The sequence below is a fragment of the Pogona vitticeps genome, chromosome 1 (assembly GCF_051106095.1).
Source record: "Pogona vitticeps strain Pit_001003342236 chromosome 1, PviZW2.1, whole genome shotgun sequence".
NCBI classification, from domain to species: domain Eukaryota; kingdom Metazoa; phylum Chordata; class Lepidosauria; order Squamata; family Agamidae; genus Pogona; species Pogona vitticeps.
In genome coordinates, this window is record NC_135783.1 from 291,339,680 (window position 1) to 291,358,242 (window position 18,563).

The window sequence follows — 18,563 nt, forward strand, 5'->3', positions numbered from 1 at the left end:
TCACTTCGGGAACCGATTCTTCGCAAAATGATGACTTTCGCACAGCTGATCAGCGGTTTCAAAATGGCCCCTGGGTAGATAAAATGGCTCCCCGCTGTTTTCTGGGACGGATTCATCGCTGCACAGGCACTGAAAATGGCTGCCCTATGGAGGATCTTCACTGGACGGTGAGTTTCCAGCCCATTGGAACACATTGAACTTTTTCAGCTGTTTTGCTGAAACGAATTAACGTCGTAATGCGAGGCACCACTGTATATAGTATTATTCTCAATGAGGCAATCAGATTAAAACTGGAAGAACACTCAATGGCTGATTTGTCAGATGTGAAAGGAAATCTGAAGCTTTACAATGCATGAATTAGAACATGGAACATGAAAGGTATCAATCAAGGTAAGGTTGAAATCCTAAAACAAGGAATGGGATGTTTAAATATTTTAACATTTGATATGAATTGGAATAGAACATCTTCAATTAGACAATTGTTGGGTACTTTCATTTTGGACTGTCTTATCATAGGGTTTTGATTCATTTGGAATATGGTGCTAGAGGAGAGGTTTGTGGATACCCTGGACTGCCAAAGGGACAAACCAGTGGATCCTAGATCGAATTAAGTCTAAACTATCTCTGGAGGCAAAAATAATGAAACTGAAACTGTCCTACTTCGGATACATCATGAGGAGACAAGATTCACTAGAAAAGACAATAATGCTGAGAAAAGCGGAACACAGAAGGAAAACAAGGCAATCAAATATGAGATGGATTGACTCTATCAAGAAAGCCACAGGCTTGAGTTTGCAAGAGCTGAGCAAGCTGCTGAGGTCAAGATATTTTGGTGATTGCTTGTACATAGTCAACTTATTGGCACAGAACAACAACAAGATGCTTTATTCTGGAAATCCTAAACAAAAGAAATGATGTGGGTCTAACAGTAAGGCAGGACATAGCACAAGCAGGAAGGGGCTATAATGTAAAGTTTGACCTATTAAAAATCAATCAGATTTTATGGAAGCCCATCAAAATAATAATTATTCAAGTCTATGTTCCAAATAATGATGTTAAAGTAGAAAGTGAACACTATTTTGTAGGTGTTAAAAAAACTGATCACACATAAGAACGGTATATGCTGATTAAGCATACATGATTGGAATGCAAAAATAGGAAATAAAAAACGTTATTGGAACATATTATCTAGAAAGCAGAACTGGAAAGAGACTTACTGGATTCTGTGATGGCAGTAATTTGTTCACTGCAAATATATGCCTTAGGCAACAGTAGAGACAACTATATAGCAACATCATTAGGTACCAATACAGGAATCAGACTGTATACAGTGATGCCTCGCTTGACGATATTAATTCGTTCCAGCGAAATCGCTGTAGAGCAAAAACATCGTCAAACAAAATAAAAAACCCATTGAAACACATTGAAAACCGTTCAATGCGTTCTAACGGGCTGAATACCTGCTCGTCCAGCGAAGAGCCTCCATACAGTGGCCATTTTCGGTGCCTGTAAAGCGAGGAATCTGTCCTAGAAAACAGCAGGGGGCCATTTTCTTCAGCCGGCAGGGAACCAATCATCACACAGCAAAAAAAAAAAAAAAAAGCGATCGCAAAAACATCAACGTAAAGTGGATTCATCGTAGAGTGGGGTAATCGTCTAGCGGGGCACAACTGTAATTGGATGTACATATGTATTGAATGTGTACAGTTCTGATTGGTGTGCCTCAAAAAAGACATCATGGAACTGGAAAAGGTACAGAAGAGAGTGACTAAAATGATGACTGGGTTGAGGCACCTCCCTTATGAGGAAAGGCAACAGTGTTTGGGGCTCTTTAGTCAAGAGAAAAGCCACCTGAAGAGGGACATGATTGAGACCTATAAAATTATGCAGGGGATGGATAAAGTGGATAGAGGGAATCTCTTTTCCCTCTCATGCAATACCAGAACCAGGGGACATCCACTCCAATTGATCGTTGGGAGAGTGAGAACAGACAAAAGAAAAGATTTATTTACCTACCGTGTTGTTAGTCTGTGGAACTCCTTACCACAAGATGTGGTGATGGCATCTGGCCTAGATGCCTTTAAAAGGACATTGGACAGATTTCTGGAGGAAAAGTCCATTGTAGGTTACAAGCCATGATGGGGATGTATAATCTCCAGGCTTAAAAGGAAGGTACAGGCTTAAAAGGAAGGTACTTTAAAATGCCAGATGGAGGGGAGGGGTATCAGGAGACAGATATCTAGTTGTCTCGTGTGCTCCCAGAGGCACCTGGTAGGCCACTGTTAGATACAGGAAGCTGGACTAGATGGGCCTGATCCAGCAGGGCTCTTCTTATGTTCTTAAGTTCTTACGATGTTCTGCAGTTGGCAGAAGGATAAAAGGGAGGGGGTCAACTTGACCGCCTGAGGGAGAGCATTGTATAATTTGGGAGCCATCACAGAGAAGGCCCTCCCTCATGTTTTCATCAACTGTGCCTCCACTGGCAATGGGACTAAGAGGAGGACCTCCTTTGATGAACAAGAAGGTTCATATAGGGAATATGCCAACAAAGGCTCCTAAGACCCTTATGAGGAATAAATGTGGGAGATGTCTAAACAAACCAGTGTGGCTGCATAAAAAGTTTTCAGATCAACTACAGTTTAACAGGGACATATATAGGAAGTGGAAGGAGGGGCAAATCACCAAGGAATATTTCAAAGAGGTAACCAATCTGGGTGGATAAAAATCAATTTTTTAATCAAATTGATTTAAATCACTATTTAAATCATGATTTAAATTTTTTTTAAAAATCATTTTTTGATTTATATTATTAAAAATCTTATTTTTAAAATTGTGATTTAAATCAAATCCACCCTATAGCCCATATTTGCAGAGAGAAGGTTAGGAAGGCTAATGCTCAGAGTTGCAACAGAGATAAAATATAACAACAACAACAACAAAAAGAGCTATGTACAAAGCAAAAGGAAGTGCTAAGTCTGCTGCAGAGTGGAGGGAGTAGGGGCAACAGAGAGAAGGCAGACCTGTTGAACACCTAAGGTTCCCCTTGACATTTAGTCCAGTCGTGTCCGACTCTAGGGCACGGTGCTCATCCCCGTCTCCAAGCTGTAGAGCCAGCGTTTGTCCATAGACAGTTTCCATGGTCACGTGGCCAGCGCGACTAGACATGGAACGCTGTTACCTGCCCACCGTGGTGGTACCTATTTATCTACTTGCATTTACATGCTTTCGAACTGCTAGGTTAGCAGGAGCTGGGACAAGCAACAGATACAATCTTACGCCTGCTGGTCTTCTGACCCTGCAGCATAGAGGCTTCTGTGGTTTAACCCACAACGCCACCAAGTCTCCCGTTGAACTCTTACCTCACCTCTGTTTTCTCACAAAGGGAGAAAGAGCTCCCTCTGCTGCTAACAGAATTGAAGAGGAAATGACAAGGCTCCTGCTCAAGATAAGAGAAAGAGATGTTACTGGAACACCTAGTTCCCTTAATTAATTTACATCTCCAGGGACAGGGAAATAACAATAGGATTCTGGCAAAAATTTTAAAGAAATGGTAGTGTGAATTTCATCATGCTGTGCAATGTTGAAATAAACTGGTGAATGCCAACAGAAATGGTGCCGAAGAAGAACCACTGAGAATCAGGAATGAGATATCAGCCTGCTTGCTCTATTGCTCTGAGATTTGCAGATATTTAAAATAAAAGTCAAGGAGCAAAGTCTGAGAAACAACCCAGTGGGGGCTGAGAACTCTCATTATGTACAGAATATTGTGCTTCAATTGGGAAAGATAACCAGAAAACTGAGGTGGCAATGGGTCCAGAAAAGAACATCCTGCAGAAGGGCTTGGCTGTCCACTTGGAAACCTGAAAGTGCAGGAGTCACTTTTCTGACCTAATGTGGAGAAGCAGTCAAATAACCAAAACAGAAGTCGTGTAATTGTGAAACCTAGTCTAGCAGGAATTTGCCCTCTTGCTTGTATGCTCAAAATTCTACAGACGTCTAACTGAAACCTGAGCACATGAATGATATCTGGAAGGCATTCTACTTTGCAGTTTCAGGGAAATACAACAAATAGACATTCAACATCATTAGTTTCCACTAATACCATCTATTGAGAGTTAGTGTGAATTAGCAGATAGTAAACTGAAGGCATGGAAACTCATAAGGGGAAAAGCAATGGGAAACCTCTCCTTGAAAATCTCATGTACCTCAAATGCCCAATTACCCTTACCAAAGATACATGCAATTTGACTAAACAACACCGCTGCCAACAAGCTGCAAATTAAATCATTCAGGCCAGGGGGAAATCTCAATTAGTTTATTCTGTTTTATAGGGGTCAGCTATTTCAGCAGGCAATCAACTGTTACTCATTTGCTGAGTACGTTTACTTGTGTGCAATCCGTAGAACTCCAAAGCCCTGAAGGTCTAAAGCTGGTCTTTTTGAGCAAAAGATAATGGAGGTTCATTTTCTGTTTCACAGATTTCCTTCATTTCATAGTTTACCTTCCATATATATATTGCCACTTATTCGCCCGCTGCAGGTGTGTGGTTTTGAGATACTGCAGTTAATTTGCAAACATTCTCTTCCAAAAGCAGCCGCGTTGTGAAGTGCAAAATGCGTGTGCCTTGCCACATAGAAACTTGAACACCGAAGCAGGCGTTTATTTTCACCCACACAGATGTATTCCGCCCAGTCTGACAAATTCAGCTGTTTAGAGCGCTCGACCAGCGCCCCAGCCTTCTAGGACCAATTAGGGTATCCATTCTAAAGGAAATCAAGCCTGAGTGCTCACTGGAAGGACAGATCCTGAAGCTGAGGCTCCAATACTTTGGCCATCTCATGAGAAGAGAAATCTCCCTGGAAAAGACCCTGATGTTGGGAAAGTGTGAAGGCAAGAGGAGAAGGGGACAACAGAGGATGAGATGGCTGGACAGTGTCTGCGAAGCAACCAACATGAAATTGACACAACTCTGGGAGGCAGTGCAAGACAGGAGGGCCTGGCATGCTCTGGTCCATGGGGGTCTAAACAACAACAACAACAGTATCCCAGATACAGTACACAAGAGCGCTTCGTCTCTGAGTTGCAGCTCTGCCCCGCTGACCTGCAACCTGCCCTTTTCGTAGTGCAGCGTTGGCTTCTGCTCGTGATAAGCCTCCTCCCTGAAGGCTTTCAGGGCCAGGATCTGATGGTGGTTGTGGGTTTTTCGGGCTCTTTGGCCGTGTTCTGCAGGTTGCTCTTCCTAAAGCTTGGCCAGTCTCTGTGGCCGGCATCTTCAGAGGACGGGCGCGTCAAACTAGAGTCCAAACCATCTCCTCCCTGAGCTTGTTGTCGCTGTCAGTGACTCTCGCCGGGCCCCAGCTAGCGAGCGGTGGCCGGGCCAGCTTCTTGCAAGGTGTGCCTGGGACCGGCAGATGGCGCCGTCGGCGCGCCTTTCGCTCGGGTCGGCTGGGCTGCTCCGAGGAGGCAGCGTCCCGGACAACTATCCGGGGTCCTCAGGCGTTTACCTTGTTCTGTCTTGACACTTCCTGCACGGCTCTAATTTCCCGACGGGGCGCGCTGTCGATCGCAGCAGCTGGGACCCAGCCGGGCAATGCACCACGGGGCGCGGCGGGGGGGGCAGGCTGGGCTCTTGCGCTCCCGGTTTTGCAGCCCCCGCTTCCTTTTGGGGAATCGTTCGGGATTAAGCCACCCGGGCCATAATCCTGTCGTCGTGCTTCCTCCTGTCTAGTCCAGGGCAAGGACTCCATGGGCTCCGGCAAGAGTCGGTCGCTGCCTCCTGGGACGGCTCGCCGCCCTCTCGCCCCGCGGGCATGACGGGCGCTTTCCCGGGCGGTTGAGAGGAGCACAGCCGGCAGGATATGGAGCCTCCGGAGGGCAAAGGACCTGCCTTGGGGGGAGGCGGCGGGGGTGACGCCGCCGCCGCCGCCGCCTGCTCCAGTTCCCCATCCTCGGCGAGTTCGGAGACCTCCGTGTGTCCGGAGCCCGAGAAAGCTCCCGCCCTGGGGCGAAGGCACAGCAAGAAGAGGTTCGGGCTGAAGATCTTCGGGCGCAGGTGAGAAAGAGGGGGCGAGATCCACGCGGTAAAGAAGGGCAGTACTATAGTGAGTATACTATACCCCTTCCCCTCCCCGTGGGGGATAGGAAGAGCAGGTGATTCCGGGGACGAAAAAATATTAGGGTTCTCGGTTCCTGGATGGCGCCGAAGGGCCCTTTTCTTCGGTCCGGGGCGCCGAGCGAAGATCGCGTACCTCGGGTTAGTCGCATCACTTTCCTGGGTTCAAGGATTGTGCTTCGCTTGTCGTCGGAATGGACTCCTATTTGCTTCTTCTACCCGACACTTCTTCTTTTTGAGTACGGTGCTTCACGGATTTGAATGCAGGATCTGAGCTGATAGGTATTGCGAAGAAACGGGAAATTGTGGACAGGTACTGTATAAGCTTATGTAGGTAGAGGAAGATGCTTTCTGTTATTGTTCTTACCTCTTGGTTCTATATATTCGAGGTATCTGAATCTTTTACTTAATTATTATTAAGTTCAGGATCAGGGCATGGCTTATTCCAATAATTTTCAGCTCAGATTTTTTCCCCCCAGTGGAGAATACTTAAGTTCAAGTAGGCAAATGAAACAGTTTATACAGTACTTGTTGGCAAGAACAATGCTCCTTCCTTAACAGTTTTTTGAAGGGGGGGGAAGCTTATTATTTATTTATTTATTTAAAATATTTTACCCCGCCTTCCTCCTTGAAAAGGACCCAGGGTGGCTTACAACATTGAAAAACAATATTTCAAGTTGAAAACAATGAGTATACAATGGCGGTCAACATCATTAAAATATAATATTTAAAGCTAAGAACAATGAGCAAAGAGGCATCTTATGTCATTGAAAGACAACGTAAGAGCTGTTTTTTAAGTGGGAATCAGCCTTTCTGCAGATCAAAAGAAAATTTATCTACATCAAATAGTCTGTTGGCTAAATCAGTCAATCAACATGCTAAGTATATCATAACAAGGAAAGGATACAAAGAGAAAGCTTTGTAGTGATCCCCTGCATTGTAATGGATAGAGTGTTGGACTGGGATTTAGCAAGCCTGCATTCAAATACCTGCTCAGCCATGGAAACTCACTGCAGGATGGCAATGGTAAATCACTCCTTAAATATTTTGCATATATTGGAAGCCCTTTTAGGGTTCCCATAACAGTCCCAGTTTGATGACACATCACACACACAAAGTTACAGAGACAAGAGACTGTGTAAAATTATGGTTCCTCTGTGCAGGCATGTTCAAGAAGGTAGTTGTGTTTCTCAGTGTCATGTAGTGGATAGAGTGACGGACTGGGACTCTAGAAAACAGGGTTCGAACTGGCAAACTCACTCATTAAATATCTCACTTACCTTAAAAGCTCTATTAGGGTCACTATACGTCGATTCCAACTTGATGGCACAGAACACACAGACACAGAGTTGTGTTTCAGTCTATTGCAGTGAAAGGAGCAGAGTGTCCTATGGCAGCATTCAAGCTAACAAGCTTTATTTGGAGTATGTTTTTTCAATTGGAGACCATTTCCTTCAGTGCTTCTAAAGAAGTGGCTTATCGTCCATGGAAGATTATGTGAAATAAGACTGGTTAGTCCCTCAGTTGCCAGAAGGCATTTTGTTGCTTTTGTGATGTGGGCAGGAAAGCAAGATGATGTCCTAGAACAGGGATGGCCCTCGTATGTTCAAACTTCAGTTCACACCGCTCTAGTCATCATATCCTACGTTAAGGGGTTATGGAGGTGTATCCCCAGCATCTGGAAAGCTAAAGGTACCCCTTCACAGTACCAGAAGAAACAGAGAAGCAGAAAATATCTGTGCCTGCATGACTCTGAGGGGAGGTGTCCCCAAGAGAAAATCATGTCCTGTTCAGTTGCTTCTTCAGAAAGGCTATTCTCATTTTCCTTTAAGACTGTCTTTTTGATAGATGCTATTGTACGTCTTCAAGCCCTGCATAATATAGCAGGAAAAATTGGTGTCCTCAAAGGATTCTGATACTTCCATATAATTTCTTGGAACCTTCTAGGTAAATGGCAGGATATGTCAGAACAATAGGATTCATGTGCTGGAGCAGTCATGTAACAGTGCGTCACGGGATGAGCTGAAGCACTCTTTTTCATCAGGTTACAGATGTTTCATGTGCTTACTCATGCCCTCAAATGTCAGGTGCCCATGAATAGACGGGGAACTGCGGTGACTATATAATCCAGACTGGGTATGTATAACTACTTTAAATAAGAACTGGAAATACATCACTAAGCACACACAGGCCAAAATCTTCCAAAGAATTTAGCATTGCTGTCCCAGCTGTAGCTTGTCCACATTGCTTCTGGGGCTACTTTCATTACGCCAGTATTGCCACTGGTTGTTCAGTTTAGATTAGAGTCCTCCAGAGATGAATCAGCCAACTCGGGAAGTGGTGGACTCTCCTTCACTGGAGGTTTTTAACTGGAGGTTGCATAGCCCTCTGTTGAGCATCCTTCAGCTGTGGATTTCCTACTTTGTCCGGGAGTTGAACTCAATGACCCTTGGGGTCGTTTCCAGTTCCACTATCCTGTGCTTCTGGGAGCTGCTGCTCCAAACACAGATTGAGAGCTTTAGAAATGTATGTCTTTGAGCTACAGATATTTTAATTTCTGCCTGGGAAGTCTGAGAGTTGTGGTCTGAAAATATTATTTTTCTAAAGTGATCCGTTCCAGGATAAGCTAGAGGTAAGAAATTAAATGCAATCCTGACACCACCCCATTTGAAGATAAGCAGTTGACAAATCACTGCAAGCAAATCATCTCTGCTGTTTCCAGTAGCCCTGCTTGCTAGGCTTAGGCGGCCCAAAGCACTGCTTGCCCTCTGTAGTTACCGCTTGAATCAAAGTGGCCTATAAGAGCAAGTACCACTTGTATTTATGAGCGAGTGTGCATGTGCTTAAAGGTTTCTAGGGTGTGTTTTATATGCATTGATCAATGTCTTGTTTTCAATGGAGAAATTTTAATTTCTTCAGGTTTTGCAGGCTTTCCTTTGATTGTTGGCTGTTTGGACATACCATAAATATCTCTTGTGTGCTTGTTCCATGCTGGCGGCTTTATTGTTGCATGGGATAATGGATGATGGTATATAGTTTTGGAAAAGTTCTGTGGTGGGAAAGACATGAGTCCTACCCCAACAATTAGACTCGGAGATGGGATGTTCATATTTGTATGTGAACACAATAACCCAGATCCAAGTGGCTGAGATCACCAGTCCTGCCTCCCTGAACCAACCTGTCCACTTAAGGTTAATCACACAGTGCACGGGGCCAGCATTCTGCTTGTCGTGCCAATCGTGGATGTAGTCTGGCTGGCACCTCTCTGCCTTCCTGCTCTTCTAGTCACTCAGCAGCGAGTGGGGAGATTTGTCATCCTGCCCCCTGGCTGAATATCAATTACTGTATATTTAACTTTCATAGAATAAGATATATATCAGGACAATAAAATGTCATGGCATGCCTCTTTCTTTTAGAACCATCCATAGGTTTTCATGATCCATAAAATCAGAGGGTTTACAGTAATCTATAAAACACATTTTTTCTGCAGTACATGCCAATAGAGAACAGATATTTGTAATATAATCTCCAGGATCTCTTTTCTGAATACAGCTTGAACATAAGGCATTTCTCATTCCATATGTGGTGAGAGTCTTTGTTATAAAAAATTTAGCATCGTTTATAGGTCCTATAAGTTATGATCTTGATTCTCTGCTTTTATTACACCTGTACTAGGTTTTACTACTGCCTCAAAATCCATGATTTCCTGTAATTTGATGCATTGCCGATTTTTATTTTTCCTGCCATTCATTTCTATAAAAAGGCATGAGTCATGACATTGATGGAGTGGACCGAGATCGGGTATTTAGTGGGGATAGACTATATTGTTATATTTTGTCACTGCACAGTATAAATCTAGTGGATGATTTGGGAAGAATATTAACAGCACTTTACAAAAACCGGCAGAACGAGTACAGTAGTGGTTGGGTTTGTGTGGAATATTTAGCAGAGTTTAGCTCCAAGGTAATTGTTCCTTTTTCTCTCCTTCAGGAAGAATTGTATTCTCTTATCCTGGCAGCAGATCATATTGTCTTACAGGGTGAGAATAACCAGGACACCCATAAGGGCTGGAACACAGTCAGAGTTATTGATGAATGATTTCTGCAGAGATTACTGCTGCTCTGCATTTCATGTTATACATACCATATATGTCCTAGTGAGAGGCATTGTTTCTTAAGATAATGACTGGGAACCTTTTTGAAAACTGTCCATGCTGTTCTAATTTGTACAGTGATAATTAGATCTTTCTTAAAAACAAGCAGCCAGCTAAATGCAATTAAAAGAATAAAATGAAAGTGTAGAATGTTTGACAAATTTAAGTGCCCTAGAATTTAGATGAATAACAGTAGGATCATAGAGATACAATAAAAAGACCAGATATGACCCAGAATTGCTTCCTTAAGATGAAGAATGTAATACACAAAGAAACATAAATCTAGTTGTGAGAACATGAATTGCATAGTGTTGTGTCTTCTTGCTCTACAATATGGCATAGAATGATGCATTTTTACACAGGCCACTATAAAAAGAAACATTTCAAATATGGATTTATTGTGGAGTACTGAGAATGTCTTGGATGTAGAGAGATCAATGAATTAGTGCCAAAGTGTATAATCAAATATTAATTCATAAAACCTACTTATAGACAGCTAGATTACTTGGGTCACATAATGAGAAATAAGTAGGGGTTCTCGTAGCTGATAATTAAGGTAAAATAAATGGGAAGAAAAGTACAGGAAGAAATTGTGACTAGCTGAAGAATCTGGGAGACTGGTTTGGATTCAGCACAGTATATTTGGATAGCATTTCCAAATCCTGAGTCAGAATTCTACTGGCGGCATCCAAACTCTGATATTATACATACACTTATAATTAGGAGTTAGGTCTTGCATATACTTTGAGTTGTGCAGGATTTTAAAGCTGTTAAATCTGGACAAAACTTGTATATTAATTCATTGTTTGTCTGGGGTGATTGTTGGTTGAAAGAGGAACACTCTGACTTTTTAAGTATTTTGTGCCATGTAGCACAAATTGCTAAGGACAAAGTCACACTTTCCGACTGCAAGTGACAGAACAGACTGTCAGTGAAACGCAAACTAAAGATACTTCATAATTAAATTTTGGAAGATTTGGGTTATGAATTATGTCCCCTTAGTTTATTTGGGCACAACATTTTCCCTTTCACTTCCATTTACAGGCCATGTGTTGTCGTTATTGCACTATGGCAGTAACTAGACTTTTGCTTTCATCTTATACTTTTCACTTTAAAAATATCCCTATACCTTTGCATTTTTGTTCCAAACTCTTTACTGTTTTAAAGCTCCTTAGTGTTGTATTTTCAATAGATGGATAATTGTAAAGTATTCCATCTCTTCAGATGCTCCAAAGAACAGTGGTGTAGTAACGTTTCCATGGCTCTGTGCAAGGAAGGGAAGCTTCAGCTGTACCCGTATTTCTTGGTTGTAGTTCACTACTGCTATCTGACTGCTGAAGGAGGACCTCTGTGTGGGAAGCTATTGGTGTATGTTGGATGCATGCTGTAATTTCTGCTTCAAGGCATGTAATTAGAACCTAGAAAATAGTGCCATAGTAACTGATTAGGCTGTCGGTGATATGTTATGGCAAACAACTAGGCTAAGTAAAAGTCATGATGGCTATTGGCCAAGGTTTGAGTGCAACCATATTAGTGGATTCTTAAGGACAACTTGGATAGAGGCTCGTAACATTGTCCAGGAGGCAGCAACAAAAGCCATCCCAAAGAAAAGGAAATGCAAGAAAGCAAAATGGCTGTCCAACAAGGCCTTAGAAATAGCAGAGAGGAGAAGGGAAGCAAAATGCAAGGGAGATAGGGAAAGTTGCAGAAAGTTGAATGCAGACTTCCAAAGAATAGCAAGGAGAGACAAGAGGGCCTTCTTAAATGAACAATGCAAAGAAATAGAGGAAAATAACAGAAAAGGAAAAACCAGAGATCTGTTCAGGAAAATTGGAGATATTAGAGGAACATTTCGCGCAAAGATGGACATGATAAAGGACAAAAATGGGAGGGACCTAACAGAAGCAGAAGACATCAAGAAGAGGTGGCAAGAATACACAGAAGAATTATATCAGAAAGATGTGGATATCCCGGACAACCCAGACCATGTAGTTGCTGAGCTTGAGCCAGACATCCTGGAGAGCGAAGTCAAGTGGGCCTTAGAAAGCCTGGCTAACAACAAGGCCAGTGGAGGTGATGGCATTCCAGTTGAACTATTTAAAATCTTGAAAGATGATGCTGTTAAGGTGCTACATTCAATATGCCAGCAAGTTTGGAAAACCCAACAGTGGCCAGAGGATTGGAAAAGATCAGTCTACATCCAATCCCAAAGAAAGGCAGTGCCAAAGAATGCTCCAACTACTGTACAATTGCACTCATTTCACACGCTAGCAAGGTTATGCTCAAAATCCTCCAAGGTAGGCTTCAGCAGTATGTGGACCGAGAACTCCCAGAAGTACAAGCTGGATTCCGAAGAGGCAGAGGCACTCGAGACCAAATTGCTAACTTGTGCTGGATTATGAAGAAAGCCAGAGAGTTCCAGAAAAATATCTACTTCTGCTTCATTGACTATGCAAAAGCCTTTGACTGTGTGGACCACAACAAACTATGGCAAGTTCTTAAAGAAATGGGAGTGCCTGACCACCTTATCTATGTACTGAGAAACCTATATGTGGGACAGGAAGCAACAGTTAGAACTGGATATGGAACAACTGATTGGTTCAAAATTGGGAAAGGAGTACGACAAGGCTGTATATTGTCCCCCAGCTTATTCAACTTATATGCAGAATACATCATGCGGAAGGCTGGACTGGAGGAATCCCAAGCCGGAATTAAGATTGCCGGAAGAAATATCAACAACCTCCGATATGCAGATGACACCACTCTGATGGCAGAAAGTGAGGAGGAATTAAAGAACCTTGTAATGAGGGTGAAAGAGGAGAGTGCAAAAAACGGTCTGAAACTCAACATCAAAAAAACTAAGATCATGGCCACTGGTCCCATCACCTCCTGGGAAATAGAAGGGGAAGATATGGAGGCAGTGACAGATTTTATTTTCCTGGGCTCCATGATCACTGCAGATGGAGACAGCAGCCACGAAACTAAAAGACGCCTGCTTCTTGGGAGGAAAACGATGACAAATCTTGACAGCATCTTTAAAAGCACCTTGCTTCACCTTGCCAACAAAAGTCCGAATAGTCAAAGCTATGGTTTTTCCTGTCGTGATGTATGGAAGTGAGAGCTGGACCATAAAGAAAGCAGACCGCCGAAGAATTGATGCCTTTGAATTGTGGTGCTGGAGGAGACTCTTGAGAATCCCCTGGTCTGCAAGGAGAACAAACCTATCAATCCTAAAGGAAATCAACCCTGAGTGCTCACTGGAAGGTCAGATCCTGAAGCTGAGGCAGTAATGCTTTGGTCATCTCATGAGAAGACTCCCTGGAAAAGACCCTGATGTTGGGAAAGTGTGATGGCAAGAGGAGAAGGGGTCGACTGAGGATGAGATGGCTGGACAGTGTCTGCGAAGCAACCAACATGAATTTGACACAACTCCGGGAGGCAGTAGAAGATAGGAGGGCCTGGCGTGCTCTGGTCCATGGGGTCACGAAGAGTCGGACACGACTAAATTGACTAAACAACAACAAAGGACAACTTGTACTGAATTTGCCATTGTGATGCGTGAAAAACTGTCTAAACTTCAGAAGATTACATTTATTTGACATGTATTTCTTTGTTTTTTGTTTGGATGATACATTCTGTGCTGAGAAGCAGCCCTGTCCAGGATTGAGTTCCCTAGATTGCTTTTGATTCTAAGAATCATGCAGAAATAGATAAATAATGCAGAGGTCATCTACAAAGAATGTGGACACATGTGTTTGTGTCCACATCCTTTACATAAGATAATGAGTTAAATCCACTTGCTAGTTGCACCTAGAGTAGACTTGCTGAATCAATGGGACATACATAAAGGTTGACTTAAATGTTTACTTAATTAATTATGCAATGTGTAGCCTGCATAATTAAATTGCAAGCTTCCCAGAGAGTGCTTTAAGCAGTATGGGGGCGGTATATATGCAGCATGCTTTGCTTTGCTTTTAAATCCCATTCATTCTGCTTTAATTGGGAATAATGGTGAAAGTTGGCCTAGTGTGGATTTAGCCAAAAGGAAGCTTAGGTGGCCTTTATATGCACTGTTTTACAATGTATGTTTGTGGATGACCTAACCTTTGGTGTTCTTAATTCCCTGGAAAGATGGTGCTTTGTGTGATCCAAGCTTGATTGTGGCACGAATAAAGGATGCTAGGAGTTATCTACAGTATTAAAAGCTGCTTTTGGAGGATTTAATTTTGCCTATATGCAGCCGATCTTCCTTTCTCTTTAGTCTTAAACTTGAAACATCAATGTGATAATCAAGGATGAGATGTGTCCCTGTTATGATAATTATTTCCTACAGTCTGAGTCTACCTTCAGAGAAGTGCACTCTCCAGTCAAAGTAGTCCACCTTTCTCATATATCTCTTTTGAATTCCTGTAGCAGAAGGATCATTTAAGTGACTCTAGTATTTATGTGGTTCTTTGACAGGGCATAAGTGTGGAGAAGTGGGGAGACCAACTGGTTTTTGATTCTGTGTGCTCTCATTTGTGATATGGTGTCACCCGTAGCTCAGTCCAGTGGTCGCCATCTTTTTTTCTGGAATGCCATGCACAATCACATGGGGCCTCTCCAAATTCTTGGTGTGCATTTGACAGCATAGAAAACTTGCTTTTTAAACTACAAATCCTAGAAAATAACCTAATTTGTTCTAGTAAAATAAATAAATCTAGCCACAGAGTTGGTACAGGAAAATAAAAGTAGACAGAAGAATAGTATTAGTGTGGAGAGAGGATACTAGATTTCTTGAACTGTACTATGCAGAGAGAGAGAATTTAATGCATTTCCAATATGATCATTGGTTCGGGAATTTCCTGACTTAGTATCTGGACAGATGTTGTAAATGCTGAACTCTTGGTTAGAAGTGTCTCATCCCTTGCTGCCTGATTCATTCAAACTTACATGCCCATAAGATTAAAACAACAATATGATCAAGCAGCTTAAAATCATGACATGAGTCTAGAAATCATTAGATGTAAAACATTACATATGTTTTTGCACCTTCTAAATATATCTTTTCAAAGATAGCCTGTTCATTTTCATAATTCTACAACTCTGACAGCAGGAAGCTTTCTTTTTGTAAGCTTTAAGAAATAAATCAGTCAAGTTATGTTTTAATAGTTTAACAATAAAGGGAAGTTCTAACTGGAGCTTTGAATTTAAGACCTACTTGCTCGTCTCCGAGGCTATTTTAGTTTTGACGGGTTACTGTAACAGGGAATTAAAGTGAGAGAAGGGTGGCCTTTTTTTAAAAAAGTGATTTGAAACTTTATTAAATTGCAATCTGTGTCATGCTTCCTTCAGTGCCCCAGTAAGGCATCTATATTTGGTAACATCCATTATCATCTACCTGTTTTTTTATTAAAGGGCAATTGATTGATTGATTTTCATTCTTTTATTGGTCAACAATTTATCTGTAGTAGAGTGGAATAGATTTCATTCAAGGAGTGTACAGATGCTCTTCATCTTCTTTAGGTTACAAACTTCCTTTGCAATATTCCCTTTCTTCAGAAAAGAAAAACTGAATTTTAACTTCCAGATCTGGTTGCTACAATTCCTAAAATAGGTATGGTATCATGGGACTTATAATCCAAAAAAGTAGGTTTTTCATGTTATCAGGACCATTATGTTGGGAACATTCTTATTCTCTTTATGTAAGTGCAGCACTCAAGGTTTTGTTGATAGGGTAAGCTTAGCAGTCAGCTATGTATCCTTCCATGATTTGGCATACAGGGGGAAGTCTAGGTATGGTGTTTGGTTTACTGATGGTGGTGGGAAGCTGGGTCTAAATGCCATAAAAGGAGAGCATGTCTGAGGTCCTGTACAGATAGTTTACATTTGCATTTTGGAATGGCTGTTGACTGGAGGATTAGTGAGATTGTGGGTGTTATGCAGTAGCTATTCCCAATAGTAACCTTTTCCATTAGCACTCATCCTACTGGCAGAGCAGCTGGCTACGTGCCAGCTATAAAAGATGGCTCTAGGTTTTGCAGGTTTGTGCATGTGAGCTGGCTACTACAAGAGCTACCGTCGAAAGCACTATTAATCTTACTCATCTTCATTTTTCTGGCTCCTTAATATCTTTTTGTGAGGCAGGGAAACCATTTCTTGAAGCAGGTTTGAGAATTTTGAGTAGTTAGAAGATCATTCCTACTCAGAAATTGCTCTGGAACTGCTATTATGCAATCGTATGTAGGATGTGTGGCTATAAAGCTATCTTCTCCAGAATCTCTCTCTATCCTGGAGCTTCGGTATCTTGCCACACCTGATTTGCTGCCTCATCTGAAGTGAAAATCCAGTTGCTGTAGGATGATTTCCTGTTATCAGAAATTTCTTTTTGAATTAGTTACATGCCTAAATGTCTGGGCTTTTTGTTTGTTTCTCTTAGGTCATAACAACGCTTAGAGGTGCTGTTTGTTTCCTATGAAAGCTGCTGTGCATTTAAGAACGTCAGAAAGCAGGTACAGTGGTGCCTCGCTTAATGAGCGCTTCGTTTAACGATGAATTTGCTTAGCGATGACTTTTTTGGAGCGTTTTTGCGCTCCGTTTAACGATGGTCCCTATGGGTGATTTTTGCTTAGTGATGTTGGGACCATGCTTCGCATTACGATTAAATTTTTTGGTCCCCTGTTTTGCTTAACGATGGTTTAAACAGCCTCATGTTTGCTATTTTTTAAATGTTGTAAAGTTAAAGTTTACTGTTTAAAATATTTGAAATCATAAAGTGCACTTAATAAACCCTTTGTTAACCAAATTTGACTTTGTTCTGACTATTTTTTAATTTGTTGTTGAATTTTTTCCCCTCCATTGAGATGCATTGAATAGGTTTCAATGCATTTCAATTGGGGAACTGCGTTTCGCTTAGCGATGTTTCCTATGGCGATTTTTGCTTAAGGACGGCAATTCGTTCCTATTGGAACAGATTATCTGGTTTTCAGTGCATTTCAATGGGAAACCGCGTTTCGCTTAGCAATGTTTTCACTTAGCGACAATTTTTTTTTGGAACCAATTAAAATCGTTAAGCGAGGCACCACTGTAATGATGTGGCTGCACAAAAATATGAAACACTGCTGATGAAGTGAATAAATACAAGCATGTTTATTGCTGAGATTGGTAGGCAAAGTGTGGGAATGGGAACTTTTTTTTTTTGGCTAAAACCACTGCACTCAAGGGAGCAGCTTAACCCATCACAGTAGACTTGACATTAGAGAAGATGCACTGACTGACATTCTCTAGTCTTTGCAATTCTTTCATGGTATAGGGGCGGCAGGTGGAGGAAGACAGATCCTTACTAACATATTTTCCACACCCATATTAGTACCTGCCTTCACATCAGCCACTCTCTCCTGGTCAAGCCTGTTTGTTTATTCCCAACTAGAGCTGAGGGCCAGCCAAAGCAGTTGTAGTATGAATATCTAGTCTCACACTGCACTACTGTGTTCCCCTCTGAAAAAATAGTATGAAGGCTACTGTAGCAACAAAACTACAAGCACTAAGTATGTCTAGTTGGCAGGAATGAGCAATGCAGCCCAATAGCTGCCATGCTTGGTGTTCTTTTTCTCCTGGCCCAAGTGCCAGGAGAGGAGAAAAATAAGAGCATATAGCAGCCTTAGGCTGGAACCACACAGTGGGGAAAATACGTTTTGATCTGCTGTGATCTGCAGTTTTTCAGATGGGGCTTCCATAAATGAAATCTCTGTAGCTGTTCAGAGGACAAAAAAATTTGCAGAAGTCTGTAGAAGCAAAGAGTGTTTGTACAGCAGGAGCTGCCTTTAACAAGGTGCTGACTGGCAATTTTCACCTCTCTTTTTATATTTAATTGTCCTAAGTGCTTTAGCAATACTCTATTCCAGTGTTGACTTGAAAGACTTTTTAAAAATCATTTCATGCAGGGGTTTCCAAACTATGGTCCATGGGCCACATCCATGCCTTTTTATCTGGCCCAGCGGGAGTGTGGGCAGGAGGGCGTATGCTCGTGTCTTCCTTTAGCCCTCAAAAATCAGGAATGTATATGTTGTGCCCCTCACTCTGAAAAGTTTGGAGACCCCTGATTTAGAGACAAGGAGTGTTCGGTTGAGAGGAACTGACACCCCCTTCGCATCAGATCAGGTAAAAGCAGTTAAAAGAGGTGTCAGTCCAAACTGAGGAGATTTAAACCACTCCTGCTAAAGCAAAGCAAAGTGTGCCCCATACACTTAAAGCGCTTTCTGGGTGGTTTGCAGTTTAATTATGCAGGCTACACATTGCCCCCCCCCAAGTGAACTAGGT

At 42.1% G+C, this 18,563-nt stretch overlaps 1 protein-coding gene across 7 annotated transcripts in view; it reads left to right on the top strand.

The window, feature by feature from the left end:
• Window positions 1–18,563, top strand: part of DGKZ (diacylglycerol kinase zeta) — a 142,123-nt gene that overhangs the window by 30,112 nt on the left and 93,448 nt on the right. For 2 of the 7 annotated variants that reach the window (XM_020798721.3, XM_020798752.3), the window contains exon 1: window positions 5,722–6,052. The exons of 4 other annotated variants lie outside the window; for them this stretch is intronic. In XM_020798721.3, the coding sequence (XP_020654380.3) occupies window positions 5,859–6,052 (194 nt within the window). In that variant the 5' untranslated portion in view covers window positions 5,722–5,858. Of the gene's footprint in view, window positions 1–5,721; window positions 6,053–6,082; window positions 6,102–18,563 lie in introns of those variants that run through there. One more of the 7 variants, XM_020798792.3, reaches the window with a different exon arrangement.